Source organism: Uloborus diversus, chromosome 4, assembly GCF_026930045.1.
Source record: "Uloborus diversus isolate 005 chromosome 4, Udiv.v.3.1, whole genome shotgun sequence".
Taxonomy (NCBI): domain Eukaryota; kingdom Metazoa; phylum Arthropoda; class Arachnida; order Araneae; family Uloboridae; genus Uloborus; species Uloborus diversus.
This window is the reverse complement of record NC_072734.1, coordinates 133,995,872-134,023,503: the sequence shown is the minus strand read 5'-3', so window position 1 is coordinate 134,023,503 and position 27,632 is coordinate 133,995,872. Positions and strand designations below refer to the sequence as shown.

The following is a 27,632-nucleotide window of genomic DNA, read 5'->3' as shown; positions in this document are numbered from 1 at the left end:
CTAGTGTGAAATCAAAATACATGAATTATACTATAAATTATTTGATTACAGTCAATTCCGGACTTACGCGAGGGATGCAGTCCAAGACTCCTTGCGTAGGTTGAAATCTCGAGGTTTTGGTAAAATATATGCATACAAATTTTTTAAAGCATACCAAATACTTTTAGGCACTTATAAACACCCCTCAAACTGCTCTAAAGCATTCCTTAACCATTACAGTTTCTTCCATAAAGAACTGAACTTTTACTGCATTTAAAAAATAAAAAACTGTTATTCAACATGAAATACTTAAGATGCACAAAATGAATGACTAATGGGAATAAAAGATATAAAATAAAGCAACACGGTACGCACTGCATGCAGTAAAATTAAAATGATGCACAAAATAGTACTGTACAGTAGATACAGTAGCAATATTTACGAGTAAAAAAACGAGGATACTAGTGATGATTTATGCTCCAAGATCAGATCGTTATTCTTATCTAATAGATTTTTAAATACACTTCACCTTTTATTTAAAACGTTTCAATTTGTGGCTACATCTCCTCTACCTGATCTTTTTATTAATCCACAATGCAAGAGCGTGTGTGGCTTCTATTTTCATATTTTTTTCTTTGCTAGACTGCTCTGCAAGCTTCAATATTGAAACTAAGCTCTAAACTTTTATGGACATCTTTTTGTTTTGACTTTTAATTGTACATATGGACGATTCACTCATACTTATTATCGCGCTACCTTTGATGTTTTGTCATTGTTCAAGCATATCGAGAATCTTAGCCTTTTTAAATTTTTTTATCAGAAACTTTGTTTGTCTCCACATTTTCAAACTTTAGATGAAGGTGACACTAAGGTGCCATTATGGTTATTTGATGCACTAGACTATTTAGGTGTGGGAACTTTGGCTGTCAGTGATGCTCAAAGGGATGTAATAACATTCACGAAGTCAATATTTAGTAGCCAACAACGAAGCTGATACTTCCTTCTAAAAAAATTCAATGTTGTGGGCAAAAAATTTGTTACTCATGAAAAATTCGCGTTATAGCCATTTCGCATAAGTCGGATCGTGTTGTAGAGGGAGTCGACTGTATTGCCAATATTTAGAAAGTAAATTTAGCATCATGCAGAATGAGTTAGAAACGGTGAGGATTGATTAAAACAAAATGATACCACATACAGTCAGTTCTCAAAACTCGAATCTGAAGGGACCGAAGAAAAACTTCGACTTATTGGAAGTTTGACTTACCGCTAGTTTCGGTTTTCGACATTTTAATGTGAAAAACCATCGAATATTTTAATTAATATGTACATGCAACGGACAAAATTACAGAACATGAAATTTTTTAGACACAATATGCAGTTTCTCCGTGAAGAGTTCTGAAGACGAAGTTTCTATGTTCAGTAATATAGTCAAAATTCGTTGCTTTCTCACACAGCAAGCATCTACTTATAGAAATTGCATGGTCTTGAATTCGATACTGCTGGAACCACTTGAATAGAGCTGATTCTTCTTCAGGAAAAGTGCACATCTTCATTCGTTTCAAATTCAGATTCATGGATTTGTACCACTTTTGAAGTTTCTCTTTTAAAATCGTTGACAGAGTATTTGGAGCCATATTTCAACGCATTATCTTTCTTTCTCACTTGGCAACTTGACAGCTTAAAAGCAGATTCGTAGTCCAGCAACATGATGTCTAAGTGTAAGCAATGCAATACAACAAAAGAAAACAAGCTATATTCATTTCCGCACATATAACTCCTTTATCACACATTGGCTCAACATATGTTCTCCTTGCTTTAGAGGTCTAAAGTGAAGGTGAATGAATTTTTCTCTCATAATCACTTGAATTACATTTTTTGTTCTTTTTTTTTGTTCTTTCAAAATAAATTTCAAGTCATTTAAAAAAACTTCGAGTTAAAGGAAGTTAACTTTGAGATATGGAGCAGACTTAGCATGGAATTAAAGAGAAAGGGATCCGGACTTGATAAAAACTCGAATATTACTATTACTTCGCGTTATAGTAATATTCGAGATCTGACTTCGAGTTATTGCGAATTGACTGTATCAGGTACTAGTAGGATATATAATAACTATAAAAACTGTTTTTGGAAAAGGTGCTGTTTTATTTTGATAAAATACAGCCACAAATAAAATCAGTGAATTATAAAATCAGCCGCTTTTTAAAATCAAATCTGGAAGAACAAAATTATTGCAATATCAAAACATGTTAAAACCATCCTTTAATAAAATCACTATCATCGTTCTATAAAATCAAACTCTTGGACATCATACGTAAAAAATAGACAAAGCACCAAGAAGTGAAAAAAATGGTCTCAGAAGATGAGGAAATCCCGGCGCCAAATTTGTGCCTTCAATAGATGTCAGAAAAGTGCTTGATGTTATACGATGTACTTTTGAGCAAAGAGCAAAATATAATGTTGAAACTTACAAAACATTTTAAAAACTTTCAAACAATATTGTTCTTTACTCTCCTACTGTGTTAAAACATTGGCATATTGATATTTGATTAAGACACTTGTGCAAATTTTAAAAATGCACCTCATGCTTAACATGTCAACTGTATTTTGAAATATTCAAAACAAAAAATAAAGGAGGTAAGTCGCTTTATTTTTAGAGTATTTGAACTTCAAAGCTATTCATTTTTTAAAGTGAGTTTTAGTACGCCGTTTTATAAAATCAGATGCTTTATAAGATCAAATATCTTCAGAACCAATGTGACTTTAATAAGCAGCGGGCAGTGTATTTGAAAAAAATATAAAAAATCAGTATGTTAGATAATTACTGTATTTTTATATAAACAAAACACACAAAATCTATTAGCATTCAATATCATATAAAAAAAACATCAAAATGTGGCTTAATGTGATTTTCTGTTTAAGTCAAGATGAATATAATAAGACACTCTTTATGCTACTTTTTAAAAGAAATACGCCACTGTTAGTCACTTGAACAAATATAAAAGAATAAATGTATGCATTACTTACTCCACTTAAACATCTTTCTAGAGTGTCTAAAACAATTAGCTGAGATTCATAAAAATTCTTCTCAAACTCTGGTTGAAACTGACTATGCTGGCGCTGTTTAATGAATAAAAAAATACACAACTTACTGACACACATAATAGAAAACATGCATTTACAGATACACAGCATACACTAATATTTATATTAGTTATAACCATTTAATAAGTTTAATAAAAACATGCATGTTATATTTCATATTACAGCATTCAGTAACTCAAAGTTTAAAAAATGTCGATGAAAGTAAAATACTATTTACTAAAGATTTGAATTTACAACAATATACTGTCTTATACTATCCTAGCTTATTTGAAGGAGTATTTACAGTCCCTCAGTTCATTTTATCTTTTTTACTCCTTAAAAGTGCCATCTACTTGCATCTCTAGATGCAAAGTAACTTGAATGCACTCTCTACCCTGCCTATGAGCACAATCAGGATATCGGTAAAAAAATTTGTTTTCAATATTTTTTCAATTTTTTTTTTTAAGTTTTAAAAAAGATGTGACTAATGAAATTTGAAATTCTTTAAACTACTCAAAAGCATGGGAAATTTTAAAGATATTGAACACTTTGGTGGCCCTTCTAAAATGGGATCAGGGACCATCTTCTCCTATAAATGAAAACCTGGTTTCATGAAAAGAAATAAAAATTGTCCATTAAAATTTCACTATAGCCTCATCAAGTGGATTTTGATGGTTGAGAACTGAAGAAACACAATGCCATTTTGGATACTTTCAGGATAAGAATAAGTTCATCTTTTCCCCTATGTAAAGTCATCTCAATGTTGGGTCTATGATGTTGGTTACAAATTGTTAGAGTTGAAAAATAAAATGAGCATTTTGAGATACAAACAGGGGGTGATTGTGAGTTCATGAAAAATACGAAAATGTTTTAAAGAGAAAGAAGGGCAGGTAGAGGGTAATTTTGAAACTTAAGACCCCTAATCCTCATAATTTTATATGTATACATTAATTGTTTTTGTAATAAACATACTGCAGAAAATTCACGAAGCAGTAAATAGTGGGAGAGCATTAGTTTTTATGTTATTTAATTTCAACTTAGATATATGATATGATTACATTTTGATAAGAGTAAAATACATATTCCGCCTCAGCGGCCAAGCACAACACCTTCCTCATCTCAGAGGAGAAAACCAACTGACCCCGGAGGGTCAAAGTTCAGTCGCGAGGGGTCGCAAGGGATGTGGCAGCGCCCTCTAAGCGAACGCGTACAAACATCCTCCCCCGCGATGAACTACAGTTCATAAAATTAATATTCCATGCTTCTCACCTATTTTTTTTTTTTTTTTTTTTCACGTAATGCACAATTTTACATTACTCACATAAAGGTACTTCCCTCCCTTTTTTTTTTTTTTTAACTTCTAAATTTAAACTTTGCATATCAAACTTGATAAATTTCAACAATTTAAAACTAAATTATGAGAAATCATACACATCAAATGAAATGTCAAAATTCCAGCTCAGCAGACAATTATTAACATTATAATAACACACATTACCTCTAGACTAAACATATGAAAATCTTAATCATTAATTTTGACATAAAACATTGCGAATAGAATGAGAACAAAATGATAAACAATTCTAAAAGCATACATGAAAAAACAAACTAAATAAAACATTTAAAAAGGATACAATAATAGTGACAGTTCTTCCCTCTTTTTTTTTTTTTTTTTAGTCCGATGTGGGTAAGACGGCAAGTTTGGAGATTGGTCTCTTAAGTTCACCTAAAGCTGTTTTAACTTTCACTACCCGCACTAATTCATCCGATCCTGGGAACAAATCAACAATCCTACCCAAACGCCACTTTAATGGTGGTGTGTTATCTTCCTTAATTATAACTAAATCATTAATTTTCAAGTTTGGTTGAGTTCTAGTCCATTTTGAACGTCCTTGCAACTGGCAAAGATAGTCCTTATGCCAACGTTTCCAGAAACTTTGAAAAAGTTGTTGCGTTAACTTCCACCTGTTGGTATAACTCAGTCTCTCGTCAGTAGTGTCAGGTTCCGGAATGGCAGTCAGGGGAGCTCCAATAATAAAATGGCCTGGCGTTAAAGGGCTAAGATCATTCGGATCGCTCGTAATTGCAACGATCGGTCTTGAATTTAGACACGATTCAATTTGAGTTATAAGAGTAAGAAATTCTTCCTGTGTTAGCACTTGTGTACCAACAGTTCTTTTCAAGTGAGCTTTCATTTGTTTTACTCCGGCCTCCCAGAGGCCTCCAAAATGAGGAGCGGACGGAGGGTTGAATTTCCATTGTATTGCTTCTTCTGTAAGATATTTATTTACGTTTTCATTCAATGAAATTTTTTTGTGAAATTCCCTTAACTCCTTTTCCGCCTTTATAAAGTTGGTTCCTCTATCCGAAAAAATCTCTTGCGGCTTTCCACGGCGAGCGGCAAATCTTTTTAGTGATGCCAGAAATGCTTCTGAAGTAAGATCACTTACAGTTTCCAAGTGGATGGCCTTAGTTGAGAAACAAATGAATAAACAAACGTATGTCTTTAACGGTCGAATTCCCCTTCCTTTTCTAAACTTGGTCATAAAAGGTCCCGCGAAATCTACTCCAGTTCTTGCAAAAACTCTAGCTGGGGTTACACGAGCAGAGGGAAGGTCGGCCATAATTTGTGTTGCAGTACTGGAGCGATTCTTAAAGCATTTAATGCATTTCCAAATTATTCTCCGAACAGCTTCTCTGCAATTGATTATCCAAAACCTTTGTCTGATTGCTGAAACAGTCAGTGATACACTACCATGAAGGTGATTTTCATGAAAGCTCTTGACAATTAAATCTGTGATACTATGTTTTCTGGGAAGAATAATTTGATGTTTTTGCTCCTCGGAAATACTTGCATGTCTAAGCCTTCCCCCGACTCGTAAGATTCCATCATTATCAAGAAATGGGTTCAGCGATAAAATTTTGCTGTGCGAATTAAGCTGCCTTCGCCCTTTTAGACATTTAATTTCCTCTTCAAAACTTCTTTCTTGAACTATCTTTGTAATTATTTTAGTTGCATTCTCCAATTCATGGATTGACAAAAATCCACTCAATCTTGACGAAGGCGACCGGGTGTTATGTGCGAATCTAAGACAATATGCTACGACTCGTTTCAATTTTGTCCAGGATGAAAATTTGCTTAGTAGGTTGAATTCGGGTTGCTGATGCACCACATTTACAACTACCTTTCGTTGCTCTTTGAGTATATCATCTGTCATTGCTTCTGATATTTTTTCTGGTTCGGTTAAGTTTAAATTCACCTCTCGCATCCATTTTGGTCCATGAAACCAAAATTCGTTATTCTGAAGCTGTGCAGCCTTGCATCCACGCGACACCAAATCAGCTGGATTTTCTTCACCTTTGCAGAACCCCCACTGGGAAGGCGCAACAACATCCTGTATTTCACGCACCCTATTAGCAACGAAAGGTTTCCAGTTATTTGCGGAGCCCTTAATCCAATGTAGAACTATTTGCGAATCACTAAAGCAAAATATATTTCTATCTGGAACTCCGAATACTCCCTTCAAATATTTTACTATTCTCGACGATAGAATTGCACCCATAAGCTCCAAACGTGGCAAAGTTATCCTTTTTAGAGGAGATACACGACTCTTTGATAATATGAGGGAGGTTGATCCAGATTCTGGATCCCTAAAATAGGACACTGCTCCATATCCTCTGAGACTTGCATCGCAAATACGAAAATTTGAAGATTTTCAAAATTTGTAATTTTATCCATTACGGGATATAACCGCGGAATATTCACCGCTAACAAGTCTTCAATTTCTGAGCACCATTGATTGAATTTATTTTCTAAATCAAAGGGCAATTTCTCATCCCAATCGATTCCAAGTTCCCATAACTCTTGCATCAAAATTTTAATACGAATTACGAAAGGGGAAATAAAACCGGCTGGATCGTATACCTTTGCCGCCATTTGTAATACGCTTCTTTTTGTTGTCCTTAAGTTCTGTATTGAGTCTAAAAGTGGTTTAGCGTCGATTTGCAAATTATCTTGATCCGTGTCCCAACGTACTCCTAAAACCTTTAAGGAACTATTTACATCTTCATCCTCATTAAATACTCCATGTTTTTCCCATAAATTTTTCAAACTAGAAGAGTTTGTCTTAAATTTCCTAAGTTTCATTCCAGCGTCCTTTAATATTTCAACTGCAGTACTAGATAATGAAAAGGCTTGATCATCACTGTCAGCTCCATAAAATAGATCATCTACGTACAATGAAGTGTCTAACATATTAAAAACTTCCGCGTACTTTTCCTTGTACTTCTCAATGTGATATTTAAGAGTGGCTGAAAGAATAAATGAACTCGATGTGACGCCAAACGTCACACGTGACATGCGCAAGAGCTCATAACTATTTTCGCCGTCCAAACTGTCAAACCAAAAAAATCGAAGAAAATCTCTATCCTCCTCAGAAATTACAATTTGATGGAACGCCTTTTCTATATCTGCGCTGAAAGCAATCTTGTGAATGCGAAACCGCAAAATTAAATCTAGAATGTTCGGATTTAAATTAGGTCCTGATATCAAACATTCATTCAATGATTTATGATCTTTATCTTTCGATGATGCATCAAACACGATTCTTATTTTAGTTGTTTCTTTGTCCGATCTTATTACCGGCCTGTGAGGCATGTAATAACTATGTCCATTTTCTTTATATTTACAAGGTTCAACAATCCCGCTTTTAATTTGTTCCGTGATTATATTTTTATATTCACTAAGCAAGGTTTCGTCTCTTTTCAATTTATTTTTTAACCCCAAAAAACGCCTTCTAGCTACGGAGAAATTATCCTTTAGATCAATATTGTCCATTTTCCACTGAAGTTTCGTGACGTATCTTCCCTTCGAATATTTCAAAGATTCTCTAAATGACTCTATAATTTCCGAATCACTTATGGACAATTCTTTATTTTCGTCTATTATGCCGATCGACTCTAACTTCCAAAACGATTGCAAGTCAAAATCGGTTTTTCCTTCCGTACTAATATGAAGAGCATTGTGCTGGGTTTGAGGGGAACAACCGTCAACTTGTCCCACCACAGTTAAACCGAATATCGTTGGACACACAAAAAGGCTTTCGCTGATCTTCATCACCCCCGGCAATTGTAGCTTCCAAAAATAGTCAGCGCCAAGCAGCACATTCACGTGTTTCAGAGAGGGGTCCGTCGAATCTGACAGGGACCAGCCTCGGCTGGTCATAAATCCAGTGACGTCTTCTGCCTCAAGCGGCGACAAAACAGACGTTCCTGATATGACATCAGTTCCTAGAACTTCCACCGTAATGCTTTGCTGGGGGTTCGCGTTGTTGACTAACTTCATTCTAAAGACATCGCATATTTCTTCGCTACCTAAACTATTTCCGAAAGAATAGATTTTTAGCTTTTCCTTCCGAATGGAGCGTAATTTTAGCTCATCCGCAAAACGTTTAGTAATAAAACTTTTTTCACTTCCGCAATCAAGTAAAATGCGTGTTAGTTTTGATCGAAAACTTGACGTAGCATTAACTATACATGTTTGTAGCAGAACTCTTTTCTGAGAAACATTACACTGTGAAGTAGACACAAGGGTTTGATTTTCCGAAGTATTTACTAACACAGGGTTTATTGTTGTGCTGCAGAACAATTTGTCATGGTCAGTACTTTCACAAATTTCGCAGGGCTGTATCTTCGAACGGCATGCCGAAGCTATGTGCGAATTTCTAAAGCATTTGAAGCATCGAGATTCTTTCCTTATCTTTCGCCTTTTCTGTTCATCCGTAAAATTCAAGCATTGTGAAGTCGGATGGCTATCAGAGTTGCAAAAAATGCAAAAGATTTTTACTGCAGCGTTAAACGACGAAATATTTTTAGTTCTACTGTTTCTACTTTTATAAGTATTGTACTGAGGGTTCGCGATTTCCCTCGTTTTAATATTTTCTTCTCCTTTGATCAACTTGGCGGTTTCCCGACACTCCACTTCATTTTTGATAAAATCTATTAATTCTGTAACTTCAAAATTTTCCTTAGAGGCTCGCTTTCTGTGGAATTCTAGAGCTAAATCCTCGGGCAATAATTTCAGTACAATAGGGTTCAATAGGTGGCCATAACTGCCACTCGCAACATTTAAAGAATCTAGATTTCTAATATTGATTAGTAACTGATCGTAAAGATTTCGGAGCCCTAGGATGTTTGAGGAGCTTCTGACTGGCTCCAAATTCAAAAGTTTGTTCATGTGGGCTGTTAATTATTAAGTCTTTTCTACCATAACGGTCTTTCAATATATTTATGCAAGCATCGTAATTGCTTTCATTCAAAGCAAACCCGGAAACACAATTGAATGCAGGGCCAGACAAAAGAGTCTTTAAGTAGCTGAACTTTTCTAATTTGTTTAACGTTGGATTTAAATGTATAGCGCTTTCATAAACGTTGAAAAATTCCAGCCACAAACATGTGTCACCATTAAACTTTTCTATGTTTAACTTCGGTAATTTTATATTTGTATGAGTAGTCGTGTTCGAACTAACACTACTCGCAGAGCTACTTTCATTTACAGAATTTACATTATTTCCATGTCTACGAATACAGTTCTTAATTTTAAATTTATACGAAAGAATTCTATCGTTATATTCCTCACATGATATGAGTTCCTCCTCATAGTCCTTCTCCACAACAATTAGAGCATCAATTTCTGCGTCTAGATCTTTAAGAGTGTTACCTTTGTCTTCCAGTAACTGGTAAAGCTCATTCAACTGGTCAATTTCATTCAAATTGGGATCTTGTTTAATTAAAGGCTCAACCTTTGATATAATGCGTGAGACTCCAGCTCTAACTGAAGCACGTTTTTTTTTTATTTTTTCTAAATTATTCATTTTGATTAGAAATTGATGCTTTTCATGCAGATAACTTGAAATCTCTCACCTGCACTCTTTTTAGTATTCCTTACTTAAATCCTGTATCCGGGTAATCGGCACCATGCAGAAAATTCACGAAGCAGTAAATAGTGGGAGAGCATTAGTTTTTATGTTATTTAATTTCAACTTAGATATATGATATGATTACATTTTGATAAGAGTAAAATACATATTCCGCCTCAGCGGCCAAGCACAACACCTTCCTCATCTCAGAGGAGAAAACCAACTGACCCCGGAGGGTCAAAGTTCAGTCGCGAGGGGTCGCAAGGGATGTGGCAGCGCCCTCTAAGCGAACGCGTACAAACACATACAAAACATATTTCTTAACTTCAAATAGTTCATTCAGTCAAAATATTGCACATATGTTTAGTTTGTCAATCCATATATACATACAATGTAAATGTATAGATATGCCCACAGTTTAAGATAGCTATTTGCCAAGTTTGACACAGAGAGCTTTTGGTGCTCAAGAATATAAAAAGTTTTTTTTTTTTTTTGGCCTTTTTTTTGGCCTTTTTTTTGGATTTAAATTTAAATTTTAGAGTCCTAAAATTACTCTGTTCTACACAAACAAATTTCCATATAGCTGCACATTTGGTCTGAATGAAAAGCCTGTTAAAAACTGCTGCTAATGAAGTATCTTCAAAGTGTAACAATTGTTAACTTTGAGAACCTTTCTTACAAGCAAACAAATACAAATGTGACGACCAACAACAGGCTCTAAGTCCAGCTAGGCTGGTCCTAGTCAGTTTGGAAATGAATCAAGTTTGAAAATGAAGTTGCTAACCAGAAACTAAAATAGTTAGCAACTTATAAACACCATGAAATATTTTAAACACAATTAACAGAAAAAGTATGCTTAACAATCAAATTTGGAGCATATCAGCAACAACGTTGGTACACTTTTGGCAAACGAGACGTAATTATAAAAAATGTTGTAACTCAGCGTTTCTGACACTGCATCCTGTGAAGCCACACTTTGCTTGAGATCACTCAAGGTTATGCCTAACTTACACTCCTGCTTTTAATTCAAATTACTCATTTAAAAAATTGTCAAAAGTAAGATTGAGTGATTTTTTTAATAAATATTGTGCAAAGTTCATAAATATTTTTTAGTGAAATATTTTTTTCAGCAACAGCAAGGTGAGGTTGAACCAATCTTTTTATGTCTATGTAAATGGAATTCATCTATTTACTTATCTTTAATTAACAAAAAGTTCTGTCTAGAACTAGACGAGCCTACTTTCCCGTATACCCATACTACTTTCTAGTACCTGATCAATATTCTCAAAAATAGCTAAAATTGCAAATTTTTTCAAACATACTTTTAAAATACTTTAAGCTGATTTCTAGGAATAAAATATTCCTCACTCATCAACAAAAACACACGAACAAATAAAATAGCAACTTTTAAACAAAGCAGCTAATACACTTTTTTAGATTAAAAAAAATCTTTAATAGCTTTCAAAATGAAAAATTAATAAGTAAAATTAATAAGCTCATTAAAATAAATACATCATATCAAAAAAAAAAAAATCTTTTCTTTTTGCCCTGTTGCCAAAAACATTTTTTAAAATGAATTAATGCAATTACTTTAAAGAAAAAAAAAATAAAATAAAAAAAAAAAAGTCAACTTAAAGAAATAATTTTCTTTGTCAAAAAAAAAAAAAAAAATCGTCTGCGCATATCTTATGTAGAAACATAAATGACTTCAAGTTGATTCGCCGGTAACTGAATACCTAAATTTAAACTTTAGCGTGAAAAATAAAAACAAGTCATATAAACAATAAGTATTTCACAGTTAAAACCATTATCTCATAGCTGAGGAGTCGGAGTCGGAGTCAATCTCATTTTGAGATAAAGGAGTCGGAGTCGAATATCCAAGAATCGGAGTTAGTCATTTGTCCATAAATTTTTGCCAAAGCTATGAAGTCAGAGTTGAAGTCGGGGAGTCGGAGTCCAATTAATTGTCGGGCACAGGAATCGGAGTCGGAGTCAGGTGCCTCTAAATTCTCGGAGTCGAAGTCTGGAATTTGTGGCGTCAAGAGCTATTTCTAACAAAATTTGTTTGAAGTAAATCCGCCTTCAAATACGGAATCTACATTGACTTTCAGTTTCCCCGTAGGCGCTAATGTTAAGGGATTTGAACAGTTCAAAATTGAACGGAAAATTGTTCAAATCAAAAAGATATTTTATATACAAGTTTTTCATCAAAAGCTTTTTCCTATAAAGTTTGTTTGAAGCAAATTCACAGTTCGGAATTGCCTTGAATTTCCCCGTAATCGCTAATGTTAAGTTTTTTTGAACTGTTCAAAATTGAACAAAAAGTAGTTCAAATCAAAAAGTGAAATATGGGAATGAGGTGTCCTTGCCGAGATCTTTCGAACAAAAAAAAGTTTGTTCGAATCGGACTATTCATTCAAAAGTTATTAGGGGGGGACAGACAGACAGACCGACAGACAGACAGACCGACAGACATTTTTCCCCATCTCAATACCCTACTTTCCAATTTTTAATTTTTCGATATTTATTTAATTATTTTATTTACTTTTGAGTTTTTTTTTGTTTTTCGGGATATTTTTAAGATGCATTAAGCCTTCTTTCATGCTTTTTTCTTCTTTTTCTGACTTTTACTGGGAAAGTAGGCTAAAAAAGAGGATTAATTAAGAGGTGCAAGATATTAATAAGCAACCAGGCAACGACAAGTAGTATTTAATGATTTTTAATAAGAAAACAGTAAATGTTCATACCATTTCATTTACACAATGTAAAATTTTGGTAAGTCCAGCGATGACTAAAGAAAATCTGTATTTGCTTATATTTATAAGGCTCTCCTTGTTTTGTTCCACATTAATTCTGGAATGTGTAGTCTGTGGACCACTTCGACATGGTAACTAGGATAAAAGTAAAGACAGCAGAAATAAATAAACTTTGATAGCTAAAATATTAACACACAATATATAACAATATAACTTAGGAAAAAGCTGTCCCATTCTAAAAATAAGTTTTATGAACAAGCATGAAGATTGAATAAAACATTGAAAGCAATATTAGAGGGCTTCAAATTCTTATTTTCCTTCAATCTTGGGTGCAAGCAAGATTTTTCTTTCAAAAGAAACTTGATCCTCTTAAAATTCAAAATGAAAAAAAAAGATATAAAACAATAAAACTTAGTTTAATTTGAACAAGTTGCAAAACTGTGAGTCATTTAAATGGAGGTTCACAAAAAAAAAAAAAAAAAAAAAGAAAATTTAACCTGCAGATAAAACATAACACAAATTCATTTTTTAAGTTTCTATTTTATTTTAATATTTGTAAGGTAAACAATTCAAAAAATATTTCCATTAAGTATAAGGATGTATTTAAACTTGTTTTTTTTAGTGAGTATGCAATTCATTCCGGAATCAAAATTTACAGAAATTTTGCATCTTTAACAGTGACCTGTCATTATTATCAGGAGCACAATAATTGTGCATAGTGGGATTCTGGTAGGCTTTTGTAACCATAAGCTGTTTTCAAGAGGAGGTCTTTATCACAAGCGAGAAAGAGATCTATAGCTGTTAGTAACCAACAAATATTTTAGCTATGTACAGTCAATTCGCGATAACTCGAATCTAAAGGGACCGACAAAAAACTTTGACTTATCAGAAGTTCGACTTAACACTGCTTCAATTTCCGACATTTTAATATTAAAAACCATCAAATATTTTAATTATTACGTACATGTATCAGAAAAAATTACAGAACTTAAAAGTTTTTTTATAACAATATACAGTTTAATCAAAAATATTGAGAGAAAAAAAATCAAAATCAAATCTCACTTTTTATTTTTAAATCATATTTTCTTAAAATAGTCTGTTACTTCGAGTTGTGATAACCTTTCTGGGATTCTAGAAACAGTAAATCTTTAAGTTTTTGCATGTGCTTAAACGCAGCGATGTCTATTCCGTCTCGACTCTCTATATATTTTTGGGGAACCTCAAGAGAAGAACGAGCTTCTGAAATGCTAGGGACTGGCATCTCTGATATTTCATCTTCATCAGAGCTCTCATCATTTCCATTTTTTGCAGAAATTCGTAATCTGTAATGTCTCTACAAATCACGATGTTTTCATCAAAGTTTATAAAATCAGAGTATTCACTCTCTTCTTCAACGGTCACTATTTGTTTGTTTCCTTCCATGAGCACTGGATCACTGTGTGCTCCTTTGAAGAAGCCACACTTTAGGAAACAGTTTTTTACTTTACCTTCCGAAATGTCATTGTTCCAGGCACTAGAAAGCAACTCCAGCTTCTAGCACATCATCTTGAATGTGCTTGGATTGTTTTCAATGGCATTAATCGTTTTCGCCACAAATCTCTTTCTATATGCCTGCTTTAAACATTTTATTACACCTTGATTCATCGATTGCAATTTTGCTGTAGTGTTTGGCAGTAGAAACTGCAGATTTACAGATTTCAAATTTCGTACATCACAATGTGCAGGACATTTATCCACAAAAACTATCACTTTTCATTTTTTGGTGCTGAATTTATGATCCAACTTTCGTATGTATTCTTCAAATAAACTTGACGTCATCCATACCTTTTTATTGAATCTGTAATCTAGAGGATAAGTTTTCACATTTTTAAAGCAATGTGGATTTTGCTATTTTCCAATAACTAATAAAGGCAGTTTTTCAGTCCCAGATGCATTTGCACCAACTAGAACAGTCAGACATTCTTTGCTCATTTTCCCTCTTGAACAACACTTATCTTTAAACATCATTGTCTTGTTTGGAAGACATTTAAAAGATAAACCCATTTTGTCAATGTTAAAGACACTTTCATTGTATCCTTGCAGCAAATGTGGTAGTGTTTCATTTATTCATTTATTGCAAACTTCTTGGGGAATATCTTTGGCTTCACCGTGAAGAGTTCTGAAGATGATGTTGTGTCTGGTCTTGAACTTCTCCAGCCATCCAGCACTGGCATGGAAATTTTCTATGTTCAATAATGTAGCAAAATTTGTTGCTTTCTCATGCAGCAAAGATCCACTTATAGGAATGGCATGGTCTTGATTTTGATACAGCTGGAACCACTTGAATAGAGCTGATTCTACTTCAGGAAAGGTGCACATCTTCGTTCGTTCGAAATTCGGATTCATGCCGCTTAGAAGTTTCTCTTTTTCTTTTAATTTTGTCGACAGAATATTCAAAGGTATTCCATATTTCAGAGCAAGATCTTTCTTTTTCATTGTTGGATTCTTTTCAATGTCATAAATAAGATTTACTTTACGTTCTAAAGCCAAGGTTTTTAGCTTTCGCCTGGACATCTTTAATAGTAAAAAAAACTTACTCTCTATCTCTCTCAAGAACTTATCAGCAAATGATCGAAATAAAAAATGAAGGGCAGGGCCGGATTTAGGGGAGGGCAGGCGGGGCTATTGCCCCGGGGCCTTCACAACAAAAGGGCCCCCACAATAAATTTTTTAGAAAATATCCAATATTTTACAAAATATAACTTTCACGAGCCAGGGGATGTATTTACTATTAAAGTGCTGATCGAAAATATCGGATATATACATATATATCAAAATATTCGGATATATATCAAGGTATCGGATATTTTCAAAAATATGATGATCTTTTCGGACCTTGATTAGGGGCCTCCATTCCTTCGCTGCCCCGGGGCCTCCACACTTCCGAATCCGGCCCTGATGAAGGGGAACACATGTTAACTTAGGTCAGCCTATAGCGCCAAAAAACCCTTCTTGCTAACCCTTGCAGAAAATGAACTAAGTCAGTTTTTATGGCAGTAGACTCGCTCAGACTTTTCGCAGGAGCTTTTCTCGTGAAAGACAGTAGTCCAGCAATATATCTGAGTGTAAACAGTACACTACACTTCTCCTTGCTTTAGAGGTCAGGTATTACAAGTGAAGGTGAAAGGTTTTTTTTTTCATGGTCACTTGTTTTTTTCTTTCTTTTTTTTTCCATTTTTTTGAAATAAATGTCATTTTTGAAAAACTTCGAGTTAAAGGAAGTTAACTTTGAGATATTGAGAATAATTAGCATGAAGTTAAAGACGAAGGGATTGGGACTTGATAAAAACTTTGAGTTATAGTAATATTCGAGTTATTGGACTTCGAGTTATCGGGAATTGACTGTATTTAGCAAAAAAAGGGGGGAGGGAAGAATTACCAAACTGTTCTTGGAAATTACCAAAAATCTATCTAGTAATGCATTAAGACTATTTTATTTAAGTTTTAAGTAAATTTATTTCCTTGTTTTTCTTTGGGGTTTATGTGCTCATAATCACATGTAGAGGAGCCTAATGATTGTGATACATATATGATATTATTAGCTAATTTTATATATTTACAAATATACAGTGAAACCTGTGTAAATTTACAGCATCATTGGTCAACTTAGAGAGGGTAATGATTTCTTTTCTTTTTTTGTACCTGACAAACGTGGTCAACTTTACAGGTCTTACTGTACATAAACAAAAGAACCCTGCAAATCCAAACTAATTTGGACAGGTGCTAGTTTAGTGGGTCACTCTCGGTGATCTAAAATCACAAAAAAAGATTAAGACTGATTAATAATAAAACTCGGTCTACAGGACCAGAGGTGCACCGAAGAGAAGTACCGAATACCACATTTTACCGAATATTCAATGGAAATTCAAACTGAATATTCAGTTAAAAGCCAAATATTTGATTAATGTTTTTCAACAATGATATTTGCATTTTTATTTCATGCAAATTTTAAATAGAAGGTTTTAAAAGACTTATTTTTGTGTTCTTGGTGAAAAAAACATTTCTACCTCATTCTAAATTAATGCACATTAAATATAATAATTAATTTAAAAGAAAAACTAAAATAAATCATTCCAAAAGCAAAAGAGAACTAATAGTTAGTAACCTCACTATTTTGTTTTATGCTTATTTGTTATATTTACGAATTTGTAGTAAACTTCTTTTGTAGTAAAATTTTTTTCTCAGAAGCAGGGAATGTCTATAAACTAAAACGTAATAGGCTGCAATTTTTGTTTAGTAGGTATTTCATATAGTGTAAACCAGGGGTGCCCCCCCCCCTCTCCTGGGTGGGCACCCGTGATAAACTTCAGAAATTCAAAATACTGCAAAATCTAAGTTTCGAATGTTTCTCCTTTTTTATACATGAAGAATCATCTTTAAGAATTTTTTTGAATAATGATAATTGGGTATTATGTGTAGGTGTTTTTTTTTTTTTTAGTTGCAGTTTAATTTACATTTGTGAGGTTAATATAAACTGTCATAAGTGTGAAATTAAAAAGCAACAAAGTTTAAATATCTGTTAAATCTCTCATGTTAAAATTACTTTCAATGTGATAACATAAGTAAGAAACAACTTTTTTATTGTGGTGTTCAGCTAAAGTTTTCATAAATTGCACAAAAAATATTTGTTTGGTTACAAATTCTCTAATGTTTAAATTTCTTTGCTATTTGGTTGCTGAATATTAAAATATTCGTCTGAACTGAATACTCTGCTTGTTTGTCGAATATGCAGAAAACCAAATATTAAGAGAATATTCGGTTTTTTGCGGTGTACCTCCAGGTCCTGATTAGTGAATAGGCAGTGGTTTAGGGCCCCCCACAGGGGTGTCCAGCTAGGGGATGGAGGTACACACACTATGCCACTGAAATTTTTAGGAGGTGTTTTGAGGAGTATTTTTCACTTTTTTTGTGGGACATTTGGCCCTTTAGCAATTGGAGGGTGGTATCTGCACCATATTTAAGGGGGTCGGCCCTTGCTGTTAGAGGGGTAGGGGTAGGCAATCATGGCGGCCCAAATGGGAATAATTGTTGAGTCAATGGCCAATGGCTAAAATTGTTTTAGCCAAAATGTTTGAATACAGAGGGCCCAACAAATTATTCGGCCTTGTGCCCCCTAATATCTTAATTCAGGGGTGCCCACAGGGGGGGATTATGGCGCAAGTTGCGCCATCAAAATTTTTGGGGGGGGGGGGATTTTTTTTTCCAAAAGGTTTTTTTTTTCTTTAGAACATGAAATTTTTGAATTTTGGAAAGAAAAAATATTTAAACTCATTTAACAAGAAATAGATGCATTATAATACTTTTTTCACGTACCCCTCAAGGCCGTTGCTGTATCCCCCCCCCCAGTTTTTCAGAAGTGGGGCCGCCAATATCATTTTGGCAATGCAACTAACGAAGAAAAAGGGAAATTCTCCGTTGTTTTGAAAAATTAAAATAGTAATTATAAATGAACAATTGAAATAATAGCGACAAAAAGTATTTTTTCTGTAAAATTTTAATAGAAAATGTAACTTTAAAATACAATTTAAGAACATCCATGATTTTCTTTTATTAAGAGTATCTAAGTAAAAACCGCAGAAATGTACGCTTCAAACATTTTTATTAACACAAGAAAAAAAAAGGTATTCAGTACAGCACACTCTTCACTAAGCCACAAAGTGGGTATGTCTGCCTAGTCGGAAACTATGGGTTTGGCTCAAATTATTGTGCATAGAGTAAAATTAGCATAATGGGAGGGAGGACCGGCGCCAAACTAACATGGTGCACGCCTTGTCTCTCGGCGGCCCTGGTTATACAAAACCGTGCTTCGTGGTTCTTCAGTAAAAAAAAACATAAATAAATAGGACAGCTTCATTAGAACAGCCTGTAAGATAGGAGTCGCCGAAACATTCCCATGTGTGTTTTTTTCTTTTTCTTTTTTTTTTTTTTTTGATGAATAATGTCCTGAAAATCATTGCTAAGAGGAGAAAAATGTATGGGTCGCCGAAATAAATTTGAAATAGAGAGAGGGGGGGGGGGAATAAAACAGTTAAATGCAAAGAGAGATTCAAAGTATTATAATGAACACTCACACCTAAAATTCTAAATGTTTGATTGTAAAAATCGTAAGTAAATCAAAGCTTGATCAAGACATGCAGGTGGCATATTTAAATTAAAATGAAGTAGAATAGAGACCTAAGGTATCGCAGAAAATTACCACATCCGTTCAAAATGTTAAAAGACCTTTTCTAAGGCCGTAAATGCTTGTATTGCAAGAAAACAAAAATATTAGGCTGGGAATTGGAAAACTTGATTATGGAAAATCCAAGCAAATAAACCTGTTTGGCAAAGGAAAATTGGAAAAAAATATTGCCACAGTATGTTTATCAATAATTAAAATTTACAACGAATATAGGAAGGACGTAGCCAAACTGAAAAGAAGAGTAGGGAACTCCAAACCCTTCTTTTTACGTCCCCAAAGCTGGCCTGGAAGTGAGTTTCTAAAACTTAGGTTTTGAAAAAATCCCGGGAAAACGTTTTCAAACCCATCCTTTACCCTAACGTCATTAAAGATGGCCTACACCCGAGTATTTAGGACTGCAATTTCGAAAAGCCGTGAGAGTGCTCCCAACCTAACCTTTGAGAAACGCCCTCTCAATTAATCATTCATCATCATTCAAGGTCGAATAAATTTCGTCTTTTGGAATTTAATTTCAAAAAAACTCTCTGAGATGTCCCGAAACTGTAGTCCTCCAAATATTACCGAAGATCTTCAAAAATTTCATTGTTAAGCCTTCAATTCAGAAAAATTTTCGGAGGAGATCTCCAAAATCTTCTACCCCTCTAACATTATTTAAAAACGTCTACGCTTGCGTTAATTGAATTTCAATTTTGAAAATTTACCGGGGGAGGACTTCAAATCTCTCCACTCCTTATTATAACCGAAAAAAAAAACTGCGGTTTCAACAGATCGAATTTTTTTCCAGAGAGTGCTCCCCCCCCCCCCCTTTTCTTTCTCTCTCTGTCTCGCCAACATCATCAAAAAATATCTTAAATCTCGCTTTTAGTGCTTCAATATTTGAATTAAAAAACATTTCTGGTCGGGAGCCCCTTCAACCCCCCCCCCTTTCATCGAAGGTCGGCTTAAATTACGTTTTCAGAGCTTTAATTTCAAGAAACTGACGATGCACTAAATTTTAGCGACAAAAGTCTACAATCGCGTTTTTAAGGCTTCAAAATTTCAAAACATTCCGAGGGACCAAAGTTTTTCAAAAGTCCAAAATTTCAAAACACCCCGCATCTCTCTTCCCTTTAATATCACCATAGATCGTATAAAACTGCATTTTTCGAACTCTAATTTTCAAGTTTTTCCCGGGGGAGTACCCCCGGACCCTCCTTTACGTGTCATAATCAGAAATAATTGACAATTGGGTGTGTTTGAAGTTTGTATTTTGAAAAATTATAGAACGATGACCCCGAGTCTCTTCCTCCCTTAACATCACCATAGATCCTGTAAAACTGTGTTTTTCAAATAACAATCTTGAAAACTCTCGGGGGAGAGCCCTCGGACCCCCTCTTCTGAACATAATTAAATATGACGTACGATTGTGTTGGGAACTTAAATTTGGAAAAATTATCGGGAGAAGCTATCCTGAACCTTCTCTCCCCTTCCTCCCAAACTTAAAATATAGTCTAAAACTGCTTTTTTATTTCGTCAATTTCGAAATAATGCAAGAAGGTAGCCCTCCAACGCCTTCTAATTCTGATTGAATATTATCCTTACTATTAAATTTATATTACTAGTACTAAGGTCTAGTAATATGACTATCCCTGCTAAACCGGAAGCCAAATCTTCTCTCTCTCTCTCTCTGCATATTTGAACATGAGTTTGAAACAAGTAAGTGGCTGCCAAAAGCGTACCCCCTCCTTCCCCTCCCCCTAAGTTTTTTGACCTAGCGACAGCCCTGGTACTCTTCGCAAAATTTAATCACCGTGTCTCTTTTTCAATGAAGGGAACATCACAGACGGCATGGAGTTGGTGTCCGTTTCAAAGCTGGATCAGACGATTTGATTTCTTTTCAATTTTTTATAAATTTTCTGAAAGTAGCACAATTTTGCACGATGAATACGTGTGGCAGTGATGAGAGGGAGAGAGGTCGAAAATGTTTTATTGTTTGTAATAATTCTGACCAGTATGCTCTTAGTCTTTCATTGATTCATTTGCACCTTGACAATCGTCAAGAACTAGTTTTGAAGTTTGCGAATAACATATTTTTTATTCCTCCAATCGACAATTAATATATTTTCTTCATTAACTAGCTTAAGCTTATAAAGAATTTTTCGTTTCACTTTACTCCCATCTTTTCTACCATTTTTAAACTGATTGTTTCAATTTATCATTAGATGATTTTTATTAAAACTTTCAGTGATGTTGGTTTTCGCTGATGGAAGTAGAACAGTCTGTTCTTAAGGTGTTCAAATTATTTTTCGTAAATCATATTTACTAAATTCTATGTCTGATATGCATAGAAGGATATTTGATTCGTTAAAGTTCTCGAGTTCTGATTTTCGATGATGCTGAAATGCTGAATCCATTTTTGAGGATTTCCGAAAAATATCTGTCACGGTGTGTGTGATCCATTTTTTCTGGCTATGCGACATCAATTTTGGAAAACTTATAGGAAAGCGACTCCACTGTAACGCCAGAATAACACCCTCTTTATCAAGAAGAGTCATCTAAAACTGCGTTTCGACAACTGCAATTTCGAAAAATTTATATTAGAGAGCCCCTGATTCTCCCTTCCTTAACACGATCAAAGACAAGCCTAGAATTGCGTATTTGGTGTATCAATTTCAAAAAATTGCCGTGGGAATGGCACCGAAATTCACCTTCCACTAACATTATCAAGATCCATTAAAACTGCGTTTTTATAGCTACAAGTTCGAAAATTTAAGTAGAGTGCACCTCTACCCCCCCTCCTCTCTTCAACATTATTAAAAAAAACCGTTTCAAATTTGGTTCTCAGGGCTTCAATTTTGAGAAAATTCCGGGAGAGCTTCCGAAAACTATTTTTTTTTTAACGTCACAAAGGTTGGCTACAATTGCGATTTTACAGCTTCAGTTTTAGAAAACTGCTTTTCTCCCAACCATAGATAGCATTTTTAAGACTTTAATTTTGAAAATTTTCCTCGGGCGAGCCCTATGGGATCTCTTCTTTCCCTAACGTTACCACAGATAGTCTAAAACTGCGTTTTAGAACTACAATTTTGAAAACAAAGGAGTCCCCTCCTTAACACAACGTTAGACTATCTACAATTACCCTTTTAAAGTTTCAATACTGAAAAATTACCTGGAAGAGGACATCAAACCTTTTATCCCCCTAACATCACCAGATATCGTCTAAAACTGTGGTTTTAAAACTACGATTCCAAAAATTTTCCGGGGAGAACCCCCCGGCCCTCCTACCTGAGTGACAAAAAACAATAAAATTCATATTGTATAGATTTATATTGTATAATTCTAGTAATTACTCCATCTCAAGTCAGTAAGTTGAATCCCCTCTCCGTGTAATTATTCATATGTTTGAAAAAATAAATAAGGCGTAGCAAAATTCAGGGGTACCCAAAACATGTTTAACTAGCTCCACGTTGTAAAATTTGGGAAAGCAAGGTGGGTCAACAATCCAACAGTAATTAAATGGTATTTGTTAGCGCTACCCCCCCCCCCCCCCCCCCGTGAATTTGATTGGAAATTAAACACTCTAAAAACTTATCTTTAACTCGATTCGAAAGCGAGAAAAATTTTTTTTTTTGGGGGGGGGGGAATTTGCGCCATTGAGCTTGGGGGGGATGGGCACCCCTGTCTTAATTGAGCCCTGTGCATCTCCATATACAACACCTTTGTGAATTTACCATTTAAATAAATTTCTCTTTAGTTAAAAAGAATAGTTTGATGTTTTAAATATAGAATAAATACATGCACATCTAATGAAAAATAAATAATGTCCAAGAAAATAATTCTTCAAGTCTTACGTATGAATCATGTTGACTTTAAATTTGTTTGTGGAGTCACGGATCCAAAGGACCAGTAAAGATTATTGAGACTCTGTTGAAAATAGGCTTTTTTAAACATTCCGACTGACATACAAAAATATACTGTTCATTACAATATTTTTCTTCTTCCTAGACAATGTTGAATAGTAAACTAAGCAAAAATGGCATTTACTTAGTTATTCTGAATAATAACAAATCTTAAGCCAGATTAACTAATTACGCTGAATAAAAAAAACAAATGATAAATGATAGTTAATTTATTCGATAGACGAAATCAAGTATCCACCTGTTACCGAAATGTGTAATTGTTCACAAGAAAACGATTTACAAAAAAAGATTTGTTGGAAATAGTAAAGAGTTAACATGTCATTTTTTTTAGAGCTCAAAAAAGCTTTCTGACTCGCAGGAAAACTAGTAGGACTTGAAGAACACTAATCAGGCATTTGACATTTCCTTTGCGGCATGAAGGTATAGATCAGTAAAGTGTAAATATATCGTAAATAAAGTGATTACTTGTTCTTCGAATCGTGTCATGAGGGAGTTGACCCATTCGACTGGCTTTTGGGTAGCCATTGTATTCGTATGTGCAAACATCAACCTAATTAAAATATCAATTAAGAAAACACAACACCATCTTTCTATGAATGAAGCTGAAGCTCTTCCACTCCAGCCGCGCGTGCTCAGTACCTCTTCCGCAAGGAAAGCTACGAAACTGTTAAATCACAATCTGATCACAATAACACAACGTAGTGATTGGTTACTTCTTACTTCCAAAAGACGCAGTTTGTTTGGAGCATTTGGAGCTTTTTCGTCTCCCATCGTTGAGTTTCAGTATTAGTCACTTAAAAATCAGCTCAATTTGCTTAAAAATGTCCATTATTAAGTGAAGCTTAAAATTAAACTCTAGAAAAGTTTACGTGAAGTGCAACATTTAAATGCCCAATTTATTTTTCTTCTGTTGGCAATACTCATTCCGTAAACATTAAAATCTGCTCCTCTGCTCTGCTTGTGTGTGTCGAAATCGTAAACTGTTTAGATTATAACATGTGATAATGATTTAGCTGAGAATAGTTATTGTAAGTGAAAAAAAAGAATGCCTTCAAATTTAGCATACGTTAATGATGACGGATTTTCCCACAATGACAGAACTCAAGACTCTTATTCACATATTCCGTATGGAGTTGCAAATCGAACTCCTCAATCAAAAGGAATACGACATCCACAGCATCGATACATTACTGTTGCTATATTGTGCTTTATAAACTTGATAAATTATATGGACAGATACACTATTGCAGGTACTATTTAATTCCTTGTGTTTTTCTGTCCTATAAGAGATAATGCGCATAGAACAGTTTCAGTTTTACCTCTCACTATTTCAAGTTTTGCTCTTGAATTCTTTCTTTCCATTATTGCTTGAAAATCATAAGAAATTATGATTCACTATCAATATTTTTGAATTCGCTATATGAAATGAAGGTTATTCATGGTCATTCAGGCTGCAAGTTTTTCTGAGTTGTGAAGGTAGTGACAAATGAACAAAAAATCCATAAGATTATTTTAATTGTACTCTTGGATGTTTCTTTACTTGTATTGCCATCTTGTCCAGAGGGACAACGAAGGGCGAGTTAGGGGTTCAAACCATTCTCTTCTCAAAGCCCTTCGTTTTAAATTATTTAGTCAAATCCTGTTTTAGCAAAGACTTTTTAACCCCAACACAAAATTGTATAGGAACATTTATAATATCGATATTGGGACAAAATTTCAATGCAGCCAAATGATTTTGCCAGTCCTTTGGACTTAATTAAAACAAACTATGGTGCATAATTTATATGTAATTAAGGGCAACCCTCTAACTGTAGCCAGGGGGAAGGGGGAGGGGTGCAAACCTCATCTCAAAATGCTACATATAGCCAATCCTAAACTATAGTTTCGACGGTCGGAACCAAAAATTCCAACCGCATCCATCCTTAGAAAGTAGATTCTTGCTGCACTAGTGCATGTGTCTCAATTTAATCTCATTATTCTACATGTATAAACTGTTAATTTGAGGTTAGAATTTTTTATTAAATAAATTCTCTGATGGATTTGGAAAAATTGTTGTGTATTTTAAATTTAAATCAAAGATCAAGCCATTATGCAATAAGGGGAGGTGGGGCACGTTGGTCCGTTTTTTTACTTGCCGTTACATTGTTTTGGTCTCCTTATCATGAGAAAGATATTAATGTATTGGAAAGAGTTCAAAGGCGGGCTACAAGGCTAATGAATTGACTTTCTCATTTATACTACAATTCCAGGCTTAGAATGCTAAAAATGTACAGTCTTGAGCAAAGAAGAGACCGAGGGGACATGATTCAGTTGTTTAAATTTATTAAAATGAAAGATGTTACGGGGCTAAAGTTTAGCACTGAAAACAGGACAAGGGGTCATTATTTTAAGCTATTTAAATCTCATGCTAACATGGATATTAGGAAAAATTATTATTTTAGCAGGGTAGTGGAACCTTGGAACAGCTCACTGGAAGATGTGGTAATGAGCAAGGGAGTAGATAGTTTTAAGAGGGCCATTGATCTTCATTAGGGATTGGAAATTGACTAGGACCAGCCTAGCTGGGCCCAAAGCCTGTTGCCGGTCGTCACATTTGTATTTGTATTTTTTTATCTCATCAAAAAATTTAATGAGCAGTTCAATTTTCTGCAATAAATTTCACTAAACACTTCTCAACACCACAGATTTTTTTGAAAGTGTTGAATTGATAAACTTTTATTAAATTAATTTTTTTAATGAAACCTCATAAAATGGACCAATTTTGAAAGGAGTTCAATTCCCCCCCCCCCCCCCCCCCCACCCCCCCCGCATTCTTGATAAGAACCATTAAAAAATAAAGTAACAGTTTCCTAAAAATTACTCAGGACTACTGTAAAAACACTTTCTTGACTAAAATCTGTTCTATAAAACTACCATGTGATTTCATTAGAGGATTTGTAGGACCATAAGTGCTATTTGTTGGTCATAATATATATATATATATATATATATATATAATATATATAATATATATATATATATATATATGTATATTATATATATTATATATATATATATATATATATATATATATATATATATATATATATATATATATATATATAATATATATAATATATATATATATATATATATATATATATATATGTATATTATATATATTATATATATATATATATATATAATATATATATATATATATATATATATATATATATATATATATATATATATATATATATATAATATATATATATATATATATATATATATATATATATATATATATATATATATATATATATATATAGTATTAAAATAATTGAGACTGGTCCAATGTGCTTCGCGGTCCAACGTACCCCATCTCCCCCTATATTGACATCTTTGTTATGACATCCTGAGATTGCAGTTTCGTCCTTACTACACTACGGATCATCTCATTGAAGCTGAGAGTGGCAACAATCTGGTAGCTAAAGTAATGAACATGAATGAAGCATTGAGGATTCCCACAGACTCTTATTGATGTGCTTTAAGTACATCAGCAAGAGTCTGTGTGAATGCTGACGTGTGTGCTGTGGGTGATGTGAAGAGTGCCTACAAAGTGAAGAGCGCCTCTCCACTTCAATGAGATAACATCCAGCCCATCATTTGGGTGGTCAAAGGGGGGGGGGGGTGTCGCTTGTCCCCCTAGATTTTAGAAACATAATGAAATTAATCATTTTTGAATGTATTTTGTTGTTTTTACCTTATAAAATGCATTCAACACAACACTTCGTCCCCCTGAAAAATTTTCAAGTGACGTGACTGGTGACATCTGCCTCCAGTTCAGTAGTTCACTAATCCAGACTAATGAGTCCATAAAAAAGGCTAAAACTGTAATCTCTGGATGCCATAAGGCTGTTAGTATACAGTCAAGACTCGACTTACGTGAGGGATGCGCTCCAAGTCCAAGACCCTTCACGCAATACAAAATTTTACATTGTGAAAAAGAGTATGTATACAAAATTTTATAACATACTTAATTTTTTTAGACACTTGTAAACACCCCTCAAAAATTTTTTAACCATTATTTAGATATACATAACCTTTTCCTGCATCAAAAACAGAATTTTTAGTGCATTTAAAAAATACTTTTATTCAGCATAAAATACTGTCACAATGCACAAAATGTGATCAAATAAAGTGAAACGTAAAATAAAACAGTTTGGCACATACAACATGTGGTGTAGTACAAAAAATACTGGGTATTTTATCTCAGAAAATATTGGTATACTAAATTGAAAAATTGCTCAAAATACCAGTATTCGATATACAGTCGACTCGGGCTATAACGGCAGTTTTTCATGAGAAACAAATTTTGGAACTAAAGCAAATTTATCACCCGCAACAAAAAAAATTTCAGAAGGGATTTGCCTGGCTAAAGTATCGCCCTCGTTGTTTACTACTAAATATTAGTTTCGTGAACGGACTTTCCCCGATTTTGATTTTGTGCATCGTAGCAGTATTTTATGTTGAGCAGCACAGCTTTTCTTTTCTATGCAGTAAAAATTCAGTTCTTTATGAAAAACCGGAAATGTAAAGTTAAGAAATGAATTAAAATAGCTTAAGGGGTGTTTAGAAATGTCTAAAATAATTGACTATGTTTCTAAAAAATTGTGCATGCCCTTTTCCACAGCCCAAAATTTCGACTTACTTAAGAGGTTTTGAACAAACCCCTTTAGTAAGTTGAGATTTGAATGTAGCATCAGGGACGGCTCGTCACTATGGGCGGGTGAGCTTG

The 27,632-nt window shown here is 34.1% G+C and overlaps 2 protein-coding genes across 3 annotated transcripts in view; one reads left to right on the top strand and one right to left on the bottom strand.

The window, feature by feature from the left end:
* LOC129221135 (neurofibromin-like) overlaps window positions 1-23,448 on the bottom strand; it is a 110,652-nt gene extending 87,204 nt beyond the window's left edge. Inside the window, exons 1-3 of the mRNA XM_054855580.1 lie at window positions 23,318-23,448; window positions 12,725-12,868; window positions 3,004-3,096 (exon numbers count right to left, since the gene is read on the bottom strand). Of these exons, the coding sequence (XP_054711555.1) occupies window positions 3,004-3,096; window positions 12,725-12,868; window positions 23,318-23,398 (318 nt within the window). The 5' untranslated portion in view covers window positions 23,399-23,448. The remainder of the gene's footprint in view (window positions 1-3,003; window positions 3,097-12,724; window positions 12,869-23,317) is intronic.
* Window positions 23,449-23,641: 193 nt separating this feature from the next.
* LOC129221613 (protein spinster homolog 1-like) overlaps window positions 23,642-27,632 on the top strand; it is a 56,409-nt gene continuing 52,418 nt past the window's right edge. For both annotated transcript variants that reach the window (XM_054856133.1, XM_054856135.1), the window contains exon 1: window positions 23,642-24,102. In XM_054856133.1, the coding sequence (XP_054712108.1) occupies window positions 23,898-24,102 (205 nt within the window). In that variant the 5' untranslated portion in view covers window positions 23,642-23,897. The remainder of the gene's footprint in view (window positions 24,103-27,632) is intronic.